The sequence below is a fragment of the Vicugna pacos genome, chromosome 24 (genome assembly GCF_048564905.1).
Source record: "Vicugna pacos chromosome 24, VicPac4, whole genome shotgun sequence".
NCBI classification, from domain to species: Eukaryota; Metazoa; Chordata; class Mammalia; order Artiodactyla; family Camelidae; genus Vicugna; species Vicugna pacos.
In genome coordinates, this window is record NC_133010.1 from 25,500,043 (window position 1) to 25,523,801 (window position 23,759).

Below are 23,759 nucleotides of genomic sequence, written 5' to 3' on the forward strand. Positions count from 1 at the left end.
GATTGTTGAATGATGAATGAGAATTAAATCTAGTAAGACTCCATATGTTTATATATAAAAGGATAAATTCTGTCATAACACTTTGCAAAAGACAAGACTTTTTACTCTTAACGTTAGAATAAATTACCTGCAAATTGCCCTTCCGTTCCTAAATTACAGTATTGAATACTTGCATTTTCCAGTTTGGATCTGTGTTTTTTTCTTCAAGACTGTGTGCTTTGTATGTACTTTGATTCTTTTCTTGGAAAACGGTGGCCTTTTCATCTGATCTTTGAGAAACTGAGTCAAGCAGTTCCTAAGTTTTAGGCTCCATCTTCCCAGTTCCGTCCTAACTGGTGAGCTGTGGAGGCTGTTCAGTCATAAACATTCTAGCTGGTGCGCGTTGACCGCACTCTTGAGTCTGCACCCACTTGAGGGTAAGTGATGTAACCTGCTGGAGGTTAAGGCTGTAAGTTCTAAGGTCGGATTTTCCATGTTGCTGCAGTCAGTACTTTGCAGGTAGTGCTAACGTTTTCCCTATGAAGTATGTTGGCCAGCGGGTGGAAAATCAATGCCAGCGAATGAAAAACAGGTGTCAAGTTTGATAGGAACATCATGCGTCTGCTGTTCGGAGGCCACAGGGCCCTGTCAACCAACACAGCGGTAATTCTGTCAGATGCAGTGTGTGTGGAATTAATGAAAATGCCAGAAACAAAGTGGTCTGGACGGCCAGCCAGTTCTGCAAAAAGTCAGGGCAGAGCAATGTGTCTTCTTGTTCCATCTGAAGTGGGCGCATCCTGGAAAGACAATGGGGGAGAGTTCAGGTGGAGGCGTGTTCGTGGAGCTGTGGTCTCACAGAGAGACACCGTGAAGAGAAAGGGAGATGAGGGGGTCGTGGGTGGCCTTGCCGCAAGTCAGAGGGACGATGACAATGTCCAGCAGCCCAGTGGGGAGTGTTGTAACCTAGTGAAGTGGTTGGATTTGGAAGTTGCAAATCAGCAGTCTTTTCGAGGCGAGTCAAGCTGGGCCTCCTTCTCGAGCTGGTGAGGGATGACTAAGGCCTGAGAGAGCCGAGAGGAGACAAGGAACAAGAGAAATGACCAGTGGCTCATTTTCTAGCATGCAGAACACTCACCACTTAAATTTAACTGTCCATGTCCTAAAGCGAAAAACGATCCACAGTTATTCAATACTAGGGATTGTTTACCAGTTCGATAAATGAGCGGGGAAAAAATGAAGTACATATAATACTGAAAAAAGAGAGTAAAATTGTCAGTTACTTTTTAAAAAGTGTGAAGTGTTGTTTTCATGGAAAATGGAGAAGCAGCCCCTGGAAACCAACTGTAAGTATTATGAGAGTCTGGTAAAACACAGTTACAGAGTAAAATATACAAAAACCAGTAACTCTGCAGCCACACTGCCGAATTCAGATTCTGGCTCTCCCACCGGTTGGTCACGTAACCTTGGGTTACATGGGTTCATGCCTCCATGTCCTCCCCTGTAAACAAGTTACTACATATGAAGCCTTGAAACAGTGCCTGCTGCGTCATTGGTACCAGATAAGGGCTTGCTAGTATTTTTGCTGTTTTCATTCTATCTCTAGCTGTCCGAATACCTTTCTACAAAACGTCAGTAAGAAGATGCTACTTACAGTACGGCTGAAAAATGTACAATGTCTACGACAGAACCCAGCGAGAAATACCCTAGTAAGCGGAGGAAGTCGTCTTTTAAAGACGTCAGTCCTCCCAAAAGTAGCTTATAAACTTAATACAGTTTCATCTCAGATCCCAGTGACTTTCAGGGACGTGCAGACACTTGCAAAGTATCTTTAAAGTTTATTGGGAGGACTCTAGGCATGTGAAATTAACCCCAAGATTTTGTTAATCCAAAAAAACTCGTTAAAGATTGACCTTCTGTCTGTCGCATCTCCGCTGTGTCTTCTGTAAGGGCATTGATCATTAGATTCGGGACCTCCCCACATAACCCAGGATGGTCATTTTATCCAACATCCTTAATTACATCCACCAAGACTCATTTCCAAATTAGGTCACATTCATAGATTCTCAGACATGGACGTATTTGGGGGTAAGGGAGAGGGGACAACATTCAATCCACTCCAGTAACTAATATTAGAGAAAAGATACATTGTTAATGGGAGTATAAAAGGAACATTTTCTGGAGGGCAGTTTGGCAATTCACAGTAAAATTCTTAGGTATTTGCTATTCTTAACCTTAACATGTCTATTCCTAGAAATACAAACTAAGTGGAGAAAGATTCATGCATAGTGGCAAAGAAGGCTTCAAGAATATTTACTGTAATAAAGTTTGTATTTTAAAAGTTGTAAATACTCTCGACACCCAACGATAGGGAGTCAATTGAAGGAAATGTGGATGCATATTCAGGAGAACCCGGAGCAGTTGTTTGAAAGGATAGTCTTTTAAGAATTCAGTAACACAGAAAATCTTCATTTGTTAGTATAGAAAAGTAGGCTATAAATAGATGAGTTAGAATTATTCAAGTTTTTTACCTCTATAGACACAAACACACGTAGAACAAGAATAGATAATATACCCCTAAATGTTAAGTTCAGTGTCTGGGAGCAGTAAGATTTTAGATGGCTTATCGTCCCTTCTTCTTTTCTTTGACGGTAATCTGTATTTCAGAATTTTGCACGATGACTTTCTATTGTTACAACAACATAAAAAATCTTACAGGGAAAAATCCACTTGTAGATATCTAGAAATAGCTTTCTATATGCTGGCCACTGCACTGGGAGTGGTAACTGCTTTAGCTCATTTAATCCTTAAAATAACCCTCCCATAGGAATTATTAGCTCGATTTGGAAATAAGGAAACTGGAGTTCAGAGAAGTTGCCTGAAGCCCGGCTTCATCCTGCCGGAAACCAGGGATGCCTGGCTTCAGAGCAAGATTTTCTGGTTCCAACCTCTGTCCTCTCACGTGTTGTCCTAGGCTACATCCTAGCCCGGTAAGTGAAAGGAAGGAAGGCAGAGAGGAGACTTGGAAAGGAAAAGTGAACAGTGGACTTTTGAAAGTTTATGTAAGAAAAGGGAAGAAATGAGATGCATATCTGTTTGGTGTAAATGATATAAAATTTGAGCTAAAAGAGAACAAAAAGTTCAACTCTCAGGTACATTTTCTGTATCAAGAAAATAATCTGCAAAGAGTGACGTGGAGAAAGTACCTCATCAGAAGGAAATTGAGATTCAAGGTGGGTGAGAAAATGATTAACAAGCCACTTTAAATGATTTTAGATTCTTGACATGATGCATTTCTTACACCTCAATGTGTATCTTAATGGGTATCTTTGAAAAGCATCCATGTCTCAGTGGCAGTGAGATGCTGCCCAAACTGAATAAATCATTCAGATACTATTGAAAAAGAGCAAAAAAAAAAAGATAGTTGAGGCTGAATGTCCATATCCTGCTGATGGTTGGAAAAACTAGTGTTGTTGCCTTCTAGAGATTTTTAAGGGGGATTTCTCTGTCGGGTGGGGAGTTGTATTAAATTGTGCCGAAGTCCTTTTTAACGCTGACTCCTTGGGACTAGGCTGTAAGTGGAAGACTTCCTTTTGTATGCAGGGTCTCTAGTTATATACATTCCTCAAGGGGGGAGGAACCACGTAAGATGCTAAAATCGTTGGTGGAAAATGTTCCGTTCCTGAGGGACTTTCTTGTTCTGCGTGCATCATCTCACAAGTAATTTCCGTGGACAGAATGTCATGTGTGGTCACTCCGAAAAGATGCACAAATGAAAAGATGAGTTCTCAGATGTACTGTTAACTGTGGTTAGATTTAAGACAGTTCATGATGAAGAACGAGGCGTGTCTCTTAGGTGTTCTCTGACTTCGCTTCTTTCTTCCACTGTCCCCCGAGCTCCAGCAAAACCCAGGAGTCATTGTGGTGACTCACGTGAGTGCATATTTAATGTGATTTATACACATTTTACATTTATATCTAAATGGAATGTGTGCTGTCCCATTTCAAGGATTGTTACATTTGCAACTGATAATGTAAACAGAGCTCTCCTGCTGTCTGCCATGAAGTCCTTTGACAGTGCAGAGGAAGGTTGCCCTTTACTGTGTGTTTATCAATCCTGGGGTTTGTGCTTAAGGAACTTTCTCAGAACTGGCATTCTGAACTCCTCTATTCTATGAAAAAAAATCATACCTTCCGTGAAGCAAGTCTCTCAGCCAGCTAAGTGAGCTGGACAAGTGAAAGACGAAGTTGAATAAAACACCTAGAATAAGGAGGAAAGTCCTATTTTTAGAGCCGTCTTCTCGGCATAGGTAAAGGCTTTTTGAGAGTTTGTGTTTTGGCACGTAGTCGCTTTGTACCCCCTCCCTCACTTTATATCTCCATTAGTTAGAATCACCACATCACTATCTCACCTACTTAACAGAAAGTGAATTCCTTAACATGGTTATTAATTTACTAATCGGGCTCTCAGAATGTACTTACAAGAAAAAATATTCTGTGCTTCAGATAATGGCTTCTTGAGGTATTGGAAAATTTCCCCTTTCCTTTTCAGATAGGATTTTACTGTTTAATTACTGAGGCAACATACTGTCCATTTTTCTATTGCTGGTTCAAAATCTTAAGTGTGAGAAGCCTATTTAGTTAACTGCAGTTCTTGAAAAATACTCATTTCCCTTGAGGTATTGAATGTCTCATTTTGAGAAATGAGCTAAATGTACATGTGACTAAAACAGCCTGAATTCTCTACCCCTGTAAGTATACCTTCTTTAATAGAATAGCTTCACAAATCTTTTTTAGGTTCTAATTCTCTGAACCCTTTTTTTCTCAGTCCAGTGCAGACTTATAAAACTTTCAGTAGGTTATATTTTCTTCAGATAATTCTGGCATGCTTTTTCAAAGCTGAGTGTGAATTGGGTACTAGGGCCCTTCTAACCTAAGGACAAGGAGGTTTGGAAGAGTGATGGGGCCACGTGGAGAAGCCTACACATTCTAAAAGTATCTGCAGTGGTCCTGAGGCCAGAGTGGCATTGTTTTGTATTAGCTGGAGGTCACTGACATTTATCTGTTAATACTTGGAAGTTTCTTTTCTCCCTCTTATATGTCATCATTGCAAGAACATGGTTCCACTTTTGAAGTTCTAACTCTGTCCTGAAACAATTTATGTAGGACTGGTGCTGATGTAATAGGCTCCGAGCTCCCTGGATCTTCGTATATGTTGAGACTCTTACAATTCATGACGCATGCTCAGTCCCTGTCCCTCGAATGGCTGAAGGTTTCCCCTCCAGGAGCTCTTGTGAATCTGTGGGACAGAAAGGAAGGGGTGTCTCCCTGTATCTGCCATCAGACTCTGGAAACACCGCTGCAATTTGCAGTAAGCTTAATTGCCATGTTAATCAAATTTTCATTGGTTTTAGCAGAAAAAGAAATAGCTGCATGGATAGGAGTGGGGAGGGACCCAGCACAATTTTTTTGTTTGTTTTTAATATACACTAGCTTTCTGTTTCTTCTTTCCCCTCTACAGTTGGCTTCTTCAGTTTTTAGCAGGTAGCCGTATTTCTAATCATGATGTTGTCATGATATTTAGTACTATTTCCAGTAGCCACTTAGTCAGCCTCCTGATTTTTATCAGGCAAGTCTTCCTCCCTAAGTGATTAAAGTCACATACCTAGCCAGAGTTGGGATATTTACTGGAGGTAGTTTTAGAAACATAATCCACGGTAAACCATGTCGTTATCACATCTTGAAAAGGTCTTAATAGTAATAAATAACTGGAACTCCTTTTTTTTAGTTATTTTCTACCAGGATTATGTTACAGAAAACATGATACATTTTACGATTTCGTGTGACTCAGAAGTAATTACCGAATTCATAATTCTGCAAGTCGCAGACTTTTAATACCTCCGTTATTAGAACATACCAGATTTATTGCCTGGAATCCAGCCTTGGGAGTTAATAAAACGCAGTTGTCAGTGTTGCAAATACCTGTTAAATCTTGTACATTATTCTGTGTGCATACAAGCCAGCCATGAGGAAATGAAGCCTCATAGAAAGTTCTGGGAACTTTTACAGATTACTGTATTTCTCTCCTCAGCAGTTTGATGCTTGCTCAGTTCTGCTTCCTTATTTGAAGTAAAAGAGTTGTGATCTCAATCTTACATTTCCACAAAGTTTTAAGTGTAATTTTTAAATAATCCCTTCTATATTTAATTAATAATTTTGCAAAAAAAAGTTATATGCACTTAGCATACTGCTTAGAAGATAACTATTCAAAAATTGTAGCCATTATCTTTAGTGTTGTATTTAAAATGTGATATTCTGATCCATAGCTGGCTCCATATGTATTCCTTCCCAGGACAGAAGATTTTCAGAGGTCATGGGCAATGGAGATAATGCCAGAGAAGTTCTTGAGACTCTGAGACTATTGAAAAGGACTTTCCTTCATTGTGGGTCCCTGGACTCTGGTTAGGAATGGTAACTGAAGGGTTCTATTAGAAGGAAAAGAATTCTTGGATGTATTCCAGACTGGATGTAACACAAGCTAATATAACATTAGGGTTAGTAATTTTAATCTTTTTCATTCATAGCTTTTCCAAAGAAGTAATACTTTTTATGAGATGGAGAAAATGGTAGCTTTGGTAGATGACTTCCGCCTAAGCTGATGGTTGGATGCACACAGGGTGGAAGGTACCCTTCGCTACCAGACAGCAGCTCGTGTACCCTGAGCTGCTCCCCCAGGCCCCGATGCCTCTCTCCTGTCTCCCCAACTCCATGCAGCTTCCTGTTGCCCTTAGAGCCCTAGTGAGTCGTGATGCGGCGTCTTTGCTACCCACTGAAATCACTTCTTTGTTTCAACCTCATGGGTAACCCCCCCAAGCCTCTAGATTTCAGCAGTAACCCAGGGCAGTGCGTCTGAGCTCGTGAAGAGAGGACAGGTCCTGGGCAGCGTGCTTTCTCGGAATGTGTGCCCAGTGTTTGGGTGAATGGCAGCCAAGCCTAACTCTTACTCTCCTCCCCACCCAAAGAATGTTCCCATTCAAAATTATCTTTGTACTTGGATGACTCCCCAGGTCCGGAGCCAGCTACTCCAGCTTCCTGTGTTGTGGTTGGACACAATTAAGTGCAAGGTTTCATTGGGAGGGCCGTGTATGTGCTACTCTTAAAATTATGTAGCAAGTCAACCAAAAGCTGGCTTGGATTTCAAGGGATAAGACATAGTTCAAGGCCTTTGGTAGTGGTAGGACTGAAAGGACAAGAATCACAGGCTTTTTTTTTCCACTGAAATATAGTCAGTTTACACTGTTGTGTCAATTTCTGGTGTACAGCATAATAGTTCAATCATACATATACATGCACAGTCTTTTTCATAGTCTTTTTCATTATAGGTTACTACAATATATTGAATATAGTTCCCTGTGCTATACAGAAGAAACTTGTTGACTACTTTATATATATTAGTTAGCATCTGCAAATCTCAAACTCCCAATTTATCTCTTCCAACCCGTTTCCTCCTTGGTAACCGTAAGTTTGTTTTCTATGTCTATGAGTTTGTTTCTATGTTGTAAATAAGTTCAGTTGTCTTTCTTTCTGATTTCACATATAAGTAATATCATATGGTGTATTTTTCTTTCTCTGTCTGGCTTACTTCATTTAGAATGACAATCTCCAGGTCTATCCATGTTGCTGCAAATGGCATTATTTTATTCTTTTTTAGGGGTGAATAGTGTGTAAATATACCACAACTTCTTTATCCAGTCATCTGTCGATGGACATTTAGGTTGCTTCTGTGTCTTGGCTAATGTAAATAGTGCTTCTGTGAACACTGGGGTGCATGTATCTTTTTGAATTAGAGTTCCCTCTGGATATATGTCCAGGAGTGGGATTGCTGGATCATGTGGTTAGTCTGTTTTTAGTCTTTTGCAGACTCTCCATACTGTTTTCCACAGTCGCTGCACCAAACTACATTCCCACCAGCAGTGTCAGAGGGTTCCCTTTTCTCCACACCCTCTCCAGCATTTATTTGTGGACTTTTTAATGACAGCCATTCAGACTGGTGTGAGGTGATACCTCATGGTAGTTTTGATTTGCATTTCTCTGATAATTAGCGATATTAAGCATTTTTTCGTGTGCCTGTTGGACATTCATCTGTCTTTATTGGAGAAATGCTAACACAGGCTTTTTGAGTACAGTAATATGAGTCGTTTTTCATGGGAAAATAGAGAAAGAATAAGATTCAGCCAAAAAGTAAAAGTAAAGTTCTTTTAATTCATTAACCTTTTTAAATTAATTTTTACTGAAATATAGTTGGTTTGCAGTGTTGTGTTAACTTCTGGTGTGCAGCATGGTGATTCAGTTATACATATACATATTCTTTTACATATTGTTTTTCATCACCTTTTAGTCTCAAATTTTTCAGTTTTCACCTCTGCGCTCTATTCCGTCTTGTTGCCAGATGTTTAAAACAGTCACTGCATGATTGCTTTGTAAGAGAGCTATTTCTGTTCGTTCTGGGTTTTAAGGCACAGAACAGTTCAAAGTGCATTTCACCAGCTGATGTGGAGAATATTGTTCATTTATCAGTTCATGCGCTTGGGAGTTAATTTGCCGAAGCTGATTACATCCTGCGTGCCCCAGCCCAGGCTGATTACACATATCAGAATGTATCTGTTTAGGAAAAAAATTCTCTCTGCTGTTCAGCCACGTAGCGTTCATTGGTCACGTGTCTTTAGCATAGATTTATACGGCCCTGCAGTCTGGGCTCTGGCTCAGGAAAGCCTTGTCTTCAACTGTCCATTTAGCTGACATTTCGGGGCGTAATGACTGTGAGTTAATGCAGTCTGCCAGCAGCAGTAGACTTCCGTGAGCGCGGGTGCGTCCCGCTCGTCTCCTGCAGGCTGATGTATGAAATAGCGCGGCCCGCTTATTCTCGTTCAACATTATAAACAACATCTGTGCCTCCAGTCTCCTGGCAAGGATGGAGCTGCTGAAATGTGAGATTTGTACCGTGGTTTATCATCTTACCAGGTGATTTTCATGGCAACCTTCAGAGCTTGAACCTAGAGCTTAGAGTATTGCTCCGTTGCACATTGTGGTTTGACTTCAATAATGTCTTGAAAATCAGTTTACTCTTTCAGCTGTTTGGTCAGACACTTGGTGAGGTTTTGAATTTAATTGGAGGCATCGTAAGGTGTGACCTGGATTTAGCCTGCATCGAAATGCCTCTCGTGTGACCGAATGTGACATAGTCAAGCATATTTGTCATGCCGAGAATAGGGTGGTTATATTTTCTGCCTTATGAAGTGTACAAGCTGACATTCTGCGTGGTTTGGACAAATTTTAAACCCAGGACCTCTTAGGAAGACCCCAGCATCACACTATGAATAAGTCCAGTTGGGGCTGGGATTTTGAACCCCTGCAACTCTTCGGCTTGGGTTGAGAGCAGCTGTCAACCTAGTTACCCTCTGTTAATGTAAGTGCGGCCGTGGCACCTAGAGTGCACTTAGGGCAAATTGTCACTGACATGAAAAATATATGTCTGTGGTCTTTTATCTTTCACTTAGCAGCTAGACACACGTTTTCTTCACGCCAAGGGAAGAAAATCACAAGGACCCCGGCCTGTCTCCCGTTAGAACTCTCTAGAATTAGCTTGTCATGAAATGTGAAACTAATGTGCAGTTGTAAAAACTGCTGCCGGCTTTTTCCTCGCTGCTGCTTGATGGCTAAGTAGATTTGGAAATGAAAGGGGTTATTATAAAGTGATTACTGAATAGCTAGGCATGTCATTTTAAACAAGCAGCGAAAATCTCTGTTAGACATTCAGGCTGTAGTCGTGTTTTCTATCATTCATATTTAAGACGTGAGTTTGATTGTGGAGGAATAATCAAGCACTAGGGGTAATTTAAGGGAAAAAAATATACTGGGTGATATTTTCTTTCATTCCTTATTAAAATACATTAGAATTTAAATGTGGCATTTTCTGAAATGTATAACTATTAAGTAGGTACCAAATATAAAAATCCAGATACCAGTTGGCTCTAGTTCAGAGTTGAAAATTCTTCACTTAACTGAAAACCTACCTTCTTTTAAAATTCAGGTAAAACCTGTCGTAAAGTAATATGTTGGAAATGGCACATATCAAAGGATGAATGGCTTACAAATTGTAACCTTTAGTATCTTATTTCTGTCACCTTCACACGGGAGGGGAGATGCCTCCAAGAAGCGTAAAAGGAAAATGTAAAATAAAAGTAAAATGACGTTCCGCTAATACGGTCTTTTCCTTTCTTCCTCTCTTCTTTTTAAATGCTCTTGCCTGGAACCACCATCTGTTAGTGGCTTGAAAGTCACATCGCCTCCAAATCCTTCCCCCAACCGTGAGCGTCAGTGTGCCCTCAGGGCCACGCTGGCTCCTCTCCTGTGGGCAGCGCGGACAGCAGACAGCCAGGTACATGACGGCCCGAGCTCTTCTCCCCTGTTTCTGGTCTTGGCCAGACTGACTTCTTCCGGTCCCTGGTCCCACCCTGCGCCCCAGCCCCTGACCACCTAAGAGACCGCATTTCGAGGTTTGTGTTTCCAAGGCATTTCCTGGTAGCGCCGGACTGGCTGTCTTCCTGGGAGAGCCCAGTCTTGCTCCCTTCCCACCAGGCCCTCCCCTCTCCAGTTCATCCTGCTGCCTGCAGGCTGGTCCCCCGTGTCTGCCCCCACAGGTCACCGGGCCTCCTCACCCCGTAGCTGGAGCCACTTGAGCCCCTGGGTGAACCTAGCCTTTACTGTCTCCAGGCCCCTCGCCGACCCCTGCAGGGAGGTTTGAAGGGAGCATGCAGCTCGTCGCCTGGTCACTTTGCTGTGGTGGGCTTGTCAGCTTGTTTTTACCCCAGTGATAACTGAAATTCAACTTCAAAAAGGATGAAAAAAGCTAAATTATGTTTTACTATTTATCACATCAGTAACTTATTAGAATTGTTATTTGTGGATCCTCATGAAAATGTCTGATTAGTTTTCAACATGGAAGAATCCTGAGTATTTTTAACAAAACTGAACCCTAAATGGCCAATGAATGGTCTGCCTTATTAAGATTATATAATATATTCCATAGTTTTTAAGCCAGTTCTGGGAAATATTCAACGAAGCCTACTTGTTAGCAATTTTTAAAAAAACATTTACTTAAATTTACATGTGTGTACTGTTCATTGTTTCTAAGAACAGTTTAGAGCTATAGCTTTTTAAACTGACATAGTTATCAAAGGAATAAAGCCAACCACAAAATATGAATTGACAGAATGCAGTAATCCAATCATAAAGGACGGTCATACACACTCACACATATTCAAGAAATCAGTCACCTAAATGATAAATAATAAGTAGTTCATTTGTGTCCTTTTTTTTAGATTCCACATATCAATGATATCAGATGGCATTTTTCTTTCTCTTTCCGGCTTATTTCACTTAGAATGACAGTTTCCAGGTCCATCCATGTTGCTGCAAATGGCATTAGTTTATTCTTTTTTATGGCTGACTAGTATTCTATTGTATAAATATACCACAAATTCTTTATCCTTCATCTGTTGATGGGCATTTGGGTTGTTTCCATGTCTTGGCTATTGTGAATAGTGCTGCTGTGAACATTGGAGTGCATGTGTCTTTTTGAATTATATTTTTCTCCAAGTATGTGCCCAGTAGTGGGATTACTAGATCACATGGTAAGTCTATTTTCAGTTTTTAAAGGAAACTTCATACTCTCCTCCATCGTGGCTGCACCAGTTTGTATTCCCACCAGCAGTACAGGAGGGCTCCCTTTTCTCCACACCCTCTCCAGCATTTATCATTTGTAGCCTTTTTAATGATGGCCATTCTGGCTGCTGTGAGGTGATACATCATTGTAGTTTTGATTTGCATTTCTCTGATAATTAGTGATGCTGAGCATCTTTGCATGTGCTTATTGGCCATTTGTGTGTCTTCTTTGGAGAGACGTCTACTTAGGTCTTCTGCCCACTTTTTGATTGGGTTGCTTTTTTCTATGTTTAGGTGTATGGGTTGTTTGTATATTTTAGAAATGAGTCCCTTGTTGGTCGCATCATTTGCAAATATTTTCCCCCATTCCATAGATTGTCTTTTCATTTTGTTGATGATATCCTTAGTTCTGCAAAAACTTTTAAGTTTAATTAGATCCCATTTCTTCATTTTTGCTTTTATGTCCATTACTCCAGGAGCTGGTTCAAAAAATACATTGCTGTGATTTATGTCTAAGAGTGTTCTGCCTATGTTTTCCTCCAGGAGTTTCATAGTATCTGGTCTTACATTTAGGTCTTTAATCCATTTTGAGTTTATTTTTGTACATGGTGTTAGAGAATGTTCTAATTTCAGTCTTTTACAGGTAGCTGTCCAGTTTTCCCAGCACCACTTACTGAAGAGACTGTCTTTTCTCCATTGTATATTCTTGCCTCTTTTGTCACAGATTAATTGACCATAAATTTGTGGGTTTCTTTCTGGACTGTCTATCCTGTTCCATTCATCTATATGTCTGTTTTTGTGCCGGTGTCATACTGATCTGCTTATTGTAGCTTTGTACTATAGTATAAAGTCAGGGAATATGGTTCCCCCAGCTCTGTTCTTCTTTTTGTTTTGGCTATTCAGGAGTCTTTTGTGTTTCCATACAAATTTTGACATTTTTTGTTCCAGCTCTGTGAAAAATGTCATTGGTAATTTGGTAGGGATTGCATGGAATCTGTATATTGCCTTAGGTAGTATGGCTACTTTTAACAATGCTGATTCTTCCAATCCAAGAACACGGTGTATCTTTTCATTTATTTATGTCATCTTCAATTTCTTCCATCAGTGTCTTACAGTTTTTGGAGTACAGGTCTTTTGCCTCCTTGAGTAGGTTTATTCCTAGGTATTTTATTCTTTTTGGTGTGATGGTAAATGGTATTGTTAGTAACTTTAGAAAAACACATTTCTGTGGCAAGTAAACAATTAAAAATGAAAGAAGCATGGATCAGTGAGCTGTGATTTATTTTCAAAAGGTGAGGGAGGAATTAGCTGTAATAAAAATCCTTATTTGTGATAGTTCCCTTGTTCTTTTATTAAAGGTAGAAAACATGGCAAGTTAAAAAAAAAGGAAAAAAAGAAACGACAGCACCGAACAACACAGCACACCTTCTCCAGGTGTTAAAAATTAATACTATATGTTTGTACTTACAGTCACCAGAGGGGGCAGGAGGTGGGAAGGAATAAACTGGGGGGTTCAAGATTTGCAGATACACACTACTGTATATAAAATGGGTGAGCAGCAAGTTTCTACCATATAGCAGAGAACTATATTCTAACTTGTAGTAACCTGTAATGAAAAAGAATCTGAAAACGAACATATGTACGTGTATGTATGCCTGAGACGTGATACTGTGCACCAGAAACTGATGCAACATTGTAAACTGACTGCACTTCAATTAAAAAAAATAGTTGTGCAGGTTCATAATTCAGGGATTCCTTACTAGGTCAGAAGAGGGTGGGCGCCAGCTCCCCCGGGAAGCTTTATAAAACTACACATTACCCTGATTTCTGACCCCGTCTGCCCTCCCCCAGATAACTGAGCATCAGAATCCAGGGAGGTGGGACTAGTGAGGTCAATACATGGGGTTCTCAGGGGACTTGTGATCCCACCCCTCCTCAGCTTCGTGGACCGTGGCGATGAAGACGTCTAGAGCTTTTTCCACTGGGGTGCTGTGCAATCAGGAGACAGGCGTTCACTTGAAGGAGTTTGGGGTGGTCTTCATAAGTCCTAGGCTACTCTTGGAGTCATACAGAGCAGATGATGGGCCGCAGGAGTGTTGGGATAAATGCTGTGAGTCAGTGCATCATCAGTCAATAATCAGTTGATGTTCTGGCTTCCAGGGACACGCGCACACAAAGTCCACATGGGTTTTTCATTTTGTAAATGAGAAAATTGGGCTTTTTCATATATTACCTTAGGCTTAACTGGAAAAGCAACACTGCAAGGTCAGGAAGATGGGAAATGGAGGTAATTCTACACAGGAACTACTCTGAGGGTAAAATTGATGCCAACATGTGCTAATTTGATAGCAAAGTATGGGGATAATTCAGCAGAGATGGAAACTACCCTTTACAAAAAGAGCAAGTTTTTTTCCCCTAAGTTGTTTGTTGTTTGGGGAAACAGAAATAATTTCAAGCTAGAACTTTGTTTTCTTTCTTTTTACCTTTTTAAAATAAAATAAACTGGTTCCTTTCTTCCCATGCTAATCCTTCTTTCTGTCCGAATATTAAGCTCCTCAGGGGCCGCTGGCAGCCTGCTGTCCTTCTAGAACTGAGTTTTTACCCTTTCATTTTCCAGGCATCTGTAGAAGATTTGAAAGATGGAAAACTTGGGTCATTAAATACAAACTTGTCCATCATATGCAATTTTAAATTGAAGAAAGCTCTTTTTAAAACAAGTTGTTGATGAAAATGCAGAAGAATAATTATACAGTGGTCCCCCAACCCCTACCCCATCCGCGGTTTCAGTTATCTGAGGTCAACCCTGGTCCAAAAATATTCAATGGAAAGTTCCCAAAATTAACAATTCATGTTTTAAATCGGGCACCATTCTGAGTAAGGATGAAATCTCGCACCACCCCGCTCCCTCCCACCTGCAACGTGAACCTTCCAGCCTGTCCTGCCCATTAGTCACATAGTCACTTAGTAGCAGTTACCAGATTGACTGTCCAGGTGTTGCAGTGCCTGTGTTCAGGTGGCCCGTATTTTACTTAATAGTGGTCCCACAGTGCACGAGGAGGGACACTGGTAATCTGGTCATGCCAAAGAGAAGTCTCAAGGTGCTGCCTCTAAGTGAAGAGGTGGAAGTCCTTGACTTAATAAGGAAAGGAAAAAAATCTTATGCTGAGGCTGCTAAGATCTACAGTAAGAATGAATCTCCGGTCCATAAGATTGTGAAGAAGGAAAAAAAAATTAGTGCTAGTTTTGCTGTCACACCTCAGATTGCATAAGTTATGACCACAGTGTGTGAGAAGTGCTTGGTTAAGATGGAAGAGGCATTAAATTTGTACAGTCAGATATTTTGAGACAGAAAGAAACTGTGTTCACATAACTTCTGTTACAGTATATTGTTATAATTGTTCTGTATTATTATTAGTTATTGTTGTTAGTCTCTTAACTGTGCCCAGTTTATAAATTAAACTTTATCATAGGTATGTTTGTATAGGGCAAAACATGCAGGGTTCAGTACTGTCCCAGATTTCAGCCATCCACTGGGGGCCTTGGAAGGTACCTCTCACGGATAAGAGGGGCTAGTGACCAGAGCAGCAATTCTAGCGTAGCTGAGTGTGGTCTTTTGTGAAGCCATTTTCCTAGATTCATGGGCAGCTTCAGAAAGAAACCTGTGTGATCATCAAAAGGTTGTAAACACCAAAGTCGGAGGTTCTAAACAGGTAAAAATGTTTTAAATAACGTTGATCTGCTGAGTATCAGCTAGAGAGGGTAGTTCTTAGAGGTAAAACTAAAATTGTGCTGGATTGGGTCTTTTCAACACTTGTCACCTTACCCCTGTAACAGAAAGTGACTGGTTTGGGTACACTTTTGCTCCGGGTAAAATAACAGGCCCAAACTTCCAAGGCTTTTTGTGGGCATCACAGCTTTATGAGGGTCAGAGAAGGTCAAAACACATTTCAAACCAATTTTTGACAGTTCTGAAAAACTCTGTGGAAATCATTTTGCCTCCTCCTTTTATATAGCCTGAAATAAATACCAAGGAAGTCTTTTACTGGAGACTCATTTTTATTTCATACAACAGTTTCTTGTAAAGTTCATCTATAGGATGAATTGCAGTTTGTTCATTCCAGTGCGTCGACACAATTGAAGATTCTAATTTTACTGTATAGCAGTAGTGTTCCTTCTGCAGTGATGAACTTTACACTTTGGAAATGTCACCAAGGAACTCGGGCAAAAATGGGCTATTCCGGTTGCTGGGGGAGCCATGTTTATGGTGCCTATGTGACTTCTTCAAAGCAGCAAGTAAAACAGAGATGCAAGTCACAGCACAGACCTTGGAAAGGCTTTTCATGGAAAACTAATACTGGGGAAAAGGAAACGTTTCCCAAACTGACTTATGGAAACAAAAGGACTGAGCTAGACGCTCAGTGTTTATTATTCTCTGTTGTCACTCTTCTGTCAAATGCATCAATTAGTCAATACAGGCATCTTCTAGGGTAGAGCCTTCCTGGTAAACATGAGATGAGCAGGCAATGAACTTGATTGTTGCAGAAAACAATAAAACATAGAGAAACACAGTAACATACCAACACTACGATTTGACAACATAGATATATTAAGGTCTCAGAGTTTTTCTTTTAACTAAGAAGAAACAGTCATAAAAGAGATTGATTTTGAACCAAGGTTGAAAGGAAATGAAGGCTCCTTTTTGGCAGATAAAAAAGGTGACTATTACTGCATGTCTACGGATCAGTGAGAGCAGAGGTGTTAATTCTGGAAGAACTGTACTTGGGGTGCAGCAGAGACGTTCGCCTGCCTGGTGCAGAAAGTAAGAATGGTTCTGTGATCTGTCTGACAGCTGTGACTTACGACAGACACATTTTTATTTGTTCAGATGATAAGGGGGCATCAATTAGAAGTCCTTGGATTGATTCCGATGAGTTGTCAAGTAGGAAAGGCATCTGGCTGCGGCTTGAGGGACAGATAAGATTACAGAGGAGGAGCTAGAATTGGCACCTTCCCGAAAATACAGTCTAAGCACTTCACGTGTGTCTGTGAACATCGAAGTCTGGGTAGGTGAGCGCGTGGTCTTGGTCTTCTAGGGAGAAGGTCCACCCCCTTCTGTCGGCAGGCACGCCTCACAGCACACCTGCTGCTGCAAACCTGGCTTATCAGATGTTTTGAAATTGCCCATTAAAAATGTCTCCGCTCAGAACTCTTAGTGTGTGCAGCATATATATATGATATGTGTGTGTGTGTGTGTGTATATTTATCTTTCTGGTTGTGGAACTTGCACATTTTGAACAGCACACAAACATACACATAGACACACACACACACACACACACGCTCTCACTCCACAGGACCTCCACTGCACACGGCATATGGTCGTGCAGGTTGTGCACAGCACAGACACGCAGTGCCCGTTCAGAGCATACACCCCAGAGATTTGTATATTTCTGGTGCGGTTTTCCAGCAGATACCATTAAGTGCCTTGAGGAAGGGGTGCTTTTCTGTTGTACACAAAGGGTACCAGATGGGCTGGCCGTGGCCTTGGACAGTTGCCTTCCTCTGTCTCTTCCTAAGTTCCTTTTGGGGCGCCTCGTGGGTATCTGAGAATGAAAGAGACTGAGGTTCAGATGTCTGGCCAGGGTGCATGGAAGCAGTAACTGTACCCGTCGTGGTAGAGCCAGGACTGAGACTCAGCCTTCGGGATCCAAAGGTCTGGTTCCAGGGATGAGAGCATCCCTGGTGTGATGCCTCTTTCACTGAGTGAGGAGAGGGCTTTGTACAGCTTTCAGGTGAGAGGCCCCATCCATGGGTGTGTTCTCAGGACAGATACATCTTCAATGAGATGTTATCTTGCTTCCCTTCAGCCTGGCTGGCAGTAACCATAGTCTTTTTTACATAAGAACCAAAGGTGGGCTGTTCTCCAGGAAGGAGATTTCAAAGAGCCAGCAAGGTTTCTGGGATATTCGTGTCTCCCTATAAAAATCTATTAAGTGACTATGTAATATTTGATATTAACAGAAAAATGTATGTAAGTGACATAAATTGTACAGCATAACAACAGTTGTCTCTCTTTGGGGGAAGAGGAACAACTGAACCTTATTTCCTTTTGGGGAAGCAATTTCACATTATCTAGTACACTTAAAAATGTGCAGATTCAACAAGCCAACAGTCCCATTTTTATGTTCACTGGAGGGAAGGTGGCCAGGGGGACGTATGTAGGGGGTGCTCACTGTACATCACTTGTAGTAGAGAAAAGGCAGGCTCGACGTCTCTGTTCCTTCATCAAGGAATGTGTAAGGAAACTGTGGTTTATTTATTCAGTGGAATTCTATGCACCAGGTAAAATGATCTCTAACGGTCTCTCTATAGATCTAAACCAGATGTGCGTCTTGCAACTTGACTGATGTTGAATGAGTCTAGTTGCAGAGAATGGCATTAAAATTTTATGTGAAATTTTAATCATCCCAAATACAGGTAATAAAAATACAAAACCACGTCTGGAGTGAGACACAAAACCTTGAGAGAGCATGCAGAAATGTGGAGAAGCTTTATATCAGCACTGTTATATTTCTTTCATAAAAAGCGATCTGAAAACACGGATGGTAACACTTGATGTTAGTAGGTACACAGGTGTTTGTTTGATTTTGTATTTTTCAGTATGTTTTCCTAAAAGACTTAGTGACTTTAGCCTGAAACCAGACACCAAGGGTGACTAATCTGAGGCCTAGGATATATTCTTCTACTTTCCCTTTTTTATGTACAAACCAGACCAAGAACTAAGCAGAGCATTTGCACACATTGCTCTTTTAGGGTCACCCAATACCTTCAGGGAGTGCTCCCCCCATGCTGTCAGCGGCAGCTCAGACTCAGGGTGCCTGCAGACTCGCCCCCTTGCCTGAGAGGGTCTGCATTCTCCAATCGTAGTCTGTCTTACTCGTTTGTTATGTAATATCATCTTTTGTATCTCCGATAAAACATGAATAGGAATTCCAGCTTCCTACTGCGACCAAAATGAAAATGATACAGAACTGATGGGTGGATAGTGCATTTCCCAGCAGCATGTTGGGATGCATAAATTGCAGACTGATGTATTTCTGAATTTTTAACCTCACTAACAAAGGGTACTTTTTAAACCGTGGAAAACAATGACTAATTCAAAAACCATAGCTGTGCTGTGTACCTGGCATCTTTGCTGCTGAGGAACATTGGATAACTGGGGAGGTCAAGATAATATTAGTTAATGAGGTCTTTGCTCTGATTCAACCGAATAGTAATGTAAATAAAGCTGTTACTTTACTATTTCATCACCTTTTGTGTGACCAGTGAGGCAGAAATTCAGTAGCTGAAGATGCTGAAAGGGGCTCCTTGTGCCATTCCAGTTGCTACTCCTTTTATTGTAATAGACCTTGGGATAGTCCATGAAGAGGCAGAAAAGAGGACCCTGTTAGCAGGAGCACTGGTTTGTAATCTGTGTTTTTGATTATCAATGACAGGATTCTAAAATTACTCCCAGGTGTCTCTCACAGGTTCTGAAATTGAGTTTCTGAAAAAGCACCGTGGTGGTAATGGAAGGTTTAGAGCAGAGTTCCAGAGAAATGAGCTGTGAATTGAACCTGCAATGGAAATTGATCCTATCAGTCAGTTTCTGCCCTTATCCATAGAAAAACAGGACTGAATGTAGGAGGAGGCAGGGTCGCCGATTGCATAGGATGCTAAAGTGCCGGAGGCTGGAACCGGGGCTCGCTGGTCCCTCGGGTCAGAATTGCAAGTGTCAGACATCTCTGCTTGAAACCTGGCTCCAACTGGCAGAGAACAGGAGGAAGAATGCTACCAGCATCGACAAGAACTCCCTGACGGGGCTCTAGGCCTGACAGCCACTGCACTCCTTAGGGACGCCAGCCTGGTCTCTGGTCATGAGCCAGTGGGCCCAGGCTGGACCCACCGGCCTCACGACTCATGCCAGCAGGGCCTTCAGGTACCCATCCCACTGCAGGCTGAGTGGGCGAGTGTGGAGAGGAATGGCCTTGGAATCCTCTGAAGCATCTTTAGGATCGTGAGAAAAGAGAAGCAGATATCCTCCAGCTAGTGGATATAATTCACTACCCTGTCATCTAACTCTAAGAGACTCATTTTGTGCGCTTGGAAAGGTGACAAATTTGCGGGGCAGTGTTTGCATTTTGCTTTCAGAAATGCCTTATGAGTTGCAATTAGCTGACTGAAGTTACACATTTCTGGCATGTTAATCTGTTTACATATAAGGGATCTGGGGCTTTTGAAAAGTTTTTGTAAACATTCAAACTAATGAAGCATTATATAAAATTAGACATTGCCTTTAAATGATAAAAAGTCACTAGACTGGAAGAAGCCTTCAGTGTTGTCTCTAAGTAACTTAAGTATGATATCTTCCCTAACACTTGTAACTTAAATGTTAAAAAAAAAGATTTAGTAAAAAGGAACACTCCGTAAGAACCTTCCACTCCAGATTCTCCAGGGCACTCTTCTTCTCACTTGTCCTTGGTTTCTAGAGTTATTGCAGGACAGAGTAGCATAAATGGTCATTATTAACCTCGTGTATGGTGTGAACTGATACCTGGCAGATAAATCCCATCTTGCAAATGGAAACCCAGAGCATTATTTCACTTGAAACGTTTTCATTTGTTGGAGTCACAGAGAAAGAGGGTGGCTCTCAGTGCTCTCTAGGTCCTAACTGGTGGAGAAAAGAAGGAATTTATACACAAATGAAAGTCAAGATATGAACTTCAGTGGTAGTCCAGACAGATTTCCAATAGCTGCAAAGCATAGGTAGGGTTGTCTGGAAAAGCTGGCCTGGGGAAGGTGGCCTGGACCCTCTGCTGTAGAACCAGAAGGGGAAGGGGGAAGCGTTCTTCCCAGCACTCTCGTCCCAAGATGTGATACACGGGCTCTTTATTATATTTTACATTCTTCGGCCATGTTTCAGGTGGGGGATCAGGTATCTTTACATCTCAGGTTCCTTCTTTCTGGTTTTCTTTGTTTGGGTAGAGACCCTGCAGCAGAGTGAAAGCAGCACAGGTTTCGTCGTCAGACAGATGAGAATTCAGAGCCACAGTCAAACCTTGGCCCAGACAAGTCAGTGTTCTCATCTGTATGTTGGGAAGAATATTACTTAAGTTGCAGGGTTGTTTTGAGGAATAGACACGACAGATAAAACAACTTACACATAGTAAGTGCGCACACGGTAAACGGTAGCTGTTCCTTCTCCATTTCATGCTCATTTCCCCTTTCCAGTTACAGCTGTCTTTGCAGTTATGTCCCTGATGACCACATTCAGGAGAACAAAAACCGAAATATATGGATCAGTTATATTTATGGATATACTAATAGAGAATTTTAGGTTAGATTCTGCCCAAACCCACGAGAGGTGAATTTCTTAGAAAAGTGTGCAGCATGTAATAAGTGCTCATTAAATGTCATGTAGTTAACATCACTTCCTAAACAAGTTTAAGCCTTCTCTGTGTATATTCTTTCTTTTAAGCCAGTTGAAATGCTGCTGTTCCCTGCATGTCATTTAGATCTCAAAGCTCGAAACTCTGTCCCTGGGGCTTGGACTGAGGGATAACGCTAAGACCTGATGGAGCAGAAGAACTGCTTCAGCACTGACTGTGTGAATTCCATACACATTAAACCCCAGAAAGGCCTGGGATTCTGCTCAGAAGTTTATACTCTTTAATCATGGTATTATTTCATGCTGAATTCTCAAGCTTTTACTCTTACATTTTCCAATTACATAATTATGAATTAATTTAAAAAGATAAAATATGTGTCTCCATTAGCATTAAGATTGGTTTTGTCTACCAGAGCCCCAGAGGAAAAGAGCCTGAAATAAAAGCATTGTATTTCTCTCTAATGAAAATTTTAGAAGTAGATCTTTCAGAGATAGTGGGGTTGTGCAGTGATGATCAGGAGCACTGGGTTCTTCATCATTGCCCTGAATTCCTAACATTTAAGTGCACCGTGATGCCTCCTGGCTGCATGAGCACAAAACATCACATCCTCAATCAAGCTAATAGGAAGGAAGAAGGAACAAAGATGGTGAGCCCCTTCCTTTCAAGGACACCCCCCAGAAACTGTCCTTGACATCTCATCTTGAATACCACCCACCAGGACTCAGCGCAAGGACAGGCCTCCCTGCAGAAGAGGCTGGAAAGTCTAGTCTTTATTCTGGGCAGTCTTATGCCCAGCTAAGGTTTAGGAATTTTATTAATATGGAAGAAGAAGAGACAAGGTATTGGGGACAATAAGATTATCTGTGACATCTGGGCTTCACCAGAACTTTCATCATTCTCTTAACTGTGTTTTCTCTTTCCTTCTCTTCTATCTTAGATCCCATGCGTGGCCCCAGAAAACTGGAAGTCGTCGAAGTCAAATCTCGACAGATCACAATCCGCTGGGAGCCGTTTGGATATAATGTCACTCGTTGCCATAGTTACAATCTCACAGTCCACTACCGTTACCAGGTCGGAGGGCAGGAACAAGTGCGGGAAGAGGTCAGCTGGGACACGGACAACGCCCACCCTCAGCACACCATCACGAACCTCTCGCCCTACACCAATGTCAGCGTGAAGCTCATCCTCATGAACCCCGAGGGGCGGAAGGAAAGCCAGGAGCTCGTGGTGCAGACCGACGAAGATCGTAAGTACTTTGAAGTGATGTGTTTATGTGAAGTGACCAGCCTTTCCACAAGGCAGCTTGTGTTTCTTTCTGACTGAGATCTTTACGATGGCAGTGGAAGAAAGAGCCACTTCCTGAGTAACACAAGTGTGACCCACTCTGCTGTCTGCTTCAGCTCTGATAAACAGGAGAAAGGGAGCAAAGAGGCCGAAGCCTATTTTAATTTTTATGAGCCATGCAGTTACTTTTCTACATGTCATAATTCTGTGTGGCTCTAAGTAGTTCTTCTTTCAAGTTTTATCATCATGTTGGACTGAAGAGTTGTTTTGGGCATGGGCTTATGTATAGGAAATGCTTATTTATGTGGCATTCTGAAACATTTTTCATAGTTCAGATGACAGTTCAGCCCCAAATGGAGGCTGCCTTAGCTGTCCAGCGCAGTGCTGAGAAATTACCTCATTAGGTTGGTGGTCATGTAATAGATCAGACTTTCCCACAGGAGCAGTGTTATAATTGGATATTACCTCAGTAACTGAGGATTTAATACACAGACCATGCATGTCACCAGCAACTCATCAAAACAAAGCAAATACACGATTGTGATAAACCTCTAAAATTATTTAAAATACTAAAACTACATCTTAAATCCCATAGCATGGCTATAAATGTGCTTTGACACTGACTGTACGAGGGACTCTCATGTACAATAATGTGTTCATGTAGCACATAAACTACAGTGGTGCTATATCATGTATTTTACTTGAAATTCGCTTGTCAGGCTTCAGAGTAAGTGGCAAACAATTTGGGAAGCCCATTAAATGAATACACTTATTTATTCCTGGGAAAAATAGATGTTTCACTTTTTTCTCCTCAAGCAGGCAAGTATGATCTTTGATTGTCGACTATAACGTGAAATAAATGTTTATAACGAGACTTTATTTTTTCACGTAAAGAGCTGACAAAGTATCTTTGCGCGTCTGTTACTCATGCAACACTATGCTTGTTGCTATGAAAGAAAAACATGGAAACGGCCAGAGAAAATGAGAAGCTCACCCCACATCTTCTCTGTTCTTTCGTGTAGCCCCTCAAGTCCTGCCTGCCTTGGTTGCTCTCAAATAGCTGGTTTAGTACAATTATTTTTCTGAGGAGTATCAGTTTGATACAAGTCACTCAGTCAAGGCTGAGATTGGAAGCCCTGTCTCGATTTCTTCCACCTGTTCCTCATCTCCCAGGAAAAATGGAAGAAAGTTTCAGCATCGTCAGCAGATCATTTCTGGGCCCTTAGTCCCCTGCATGTCAGTACTTAATTAGGTCCTAACTCGTGTTGTTGCTGCTTCCAATATATTAGATTGTTTTTATCTCTCAAATTCCATGACCTGTACCCAGATTCTCATTCTATGCTCAAA

The 23,759-nt window shown here is 41.3% G+C and overlaps 1 protein-coding gene across 6 annotated transcripts in view; it reads left to right on the forward strand.

The window, feature by feature from the left end:
• PTPRM (protein tyrosine phosphatase receptor type M) overlaps window positions 1-23,759 on the forward strand; it is a 643,552-nt gene that overhangs the window by 362,078 nt on the left and 257,715 nt on the right. For all 6 annotated transcript variants that reach the window (XM_072949242.1, XM_072949243.1, XM_072949238.1 and 3 more), the window contains one exon: window positions 22,066-22,374. In XM_072949242.1, the coding sequence (XP_072805343.1) occupies window positions 22,066-22,374 (309 nt within the window). The remainder of the gene's footprint in view (window positions 1-22,065; window positions 22,375-23,759) is intronic.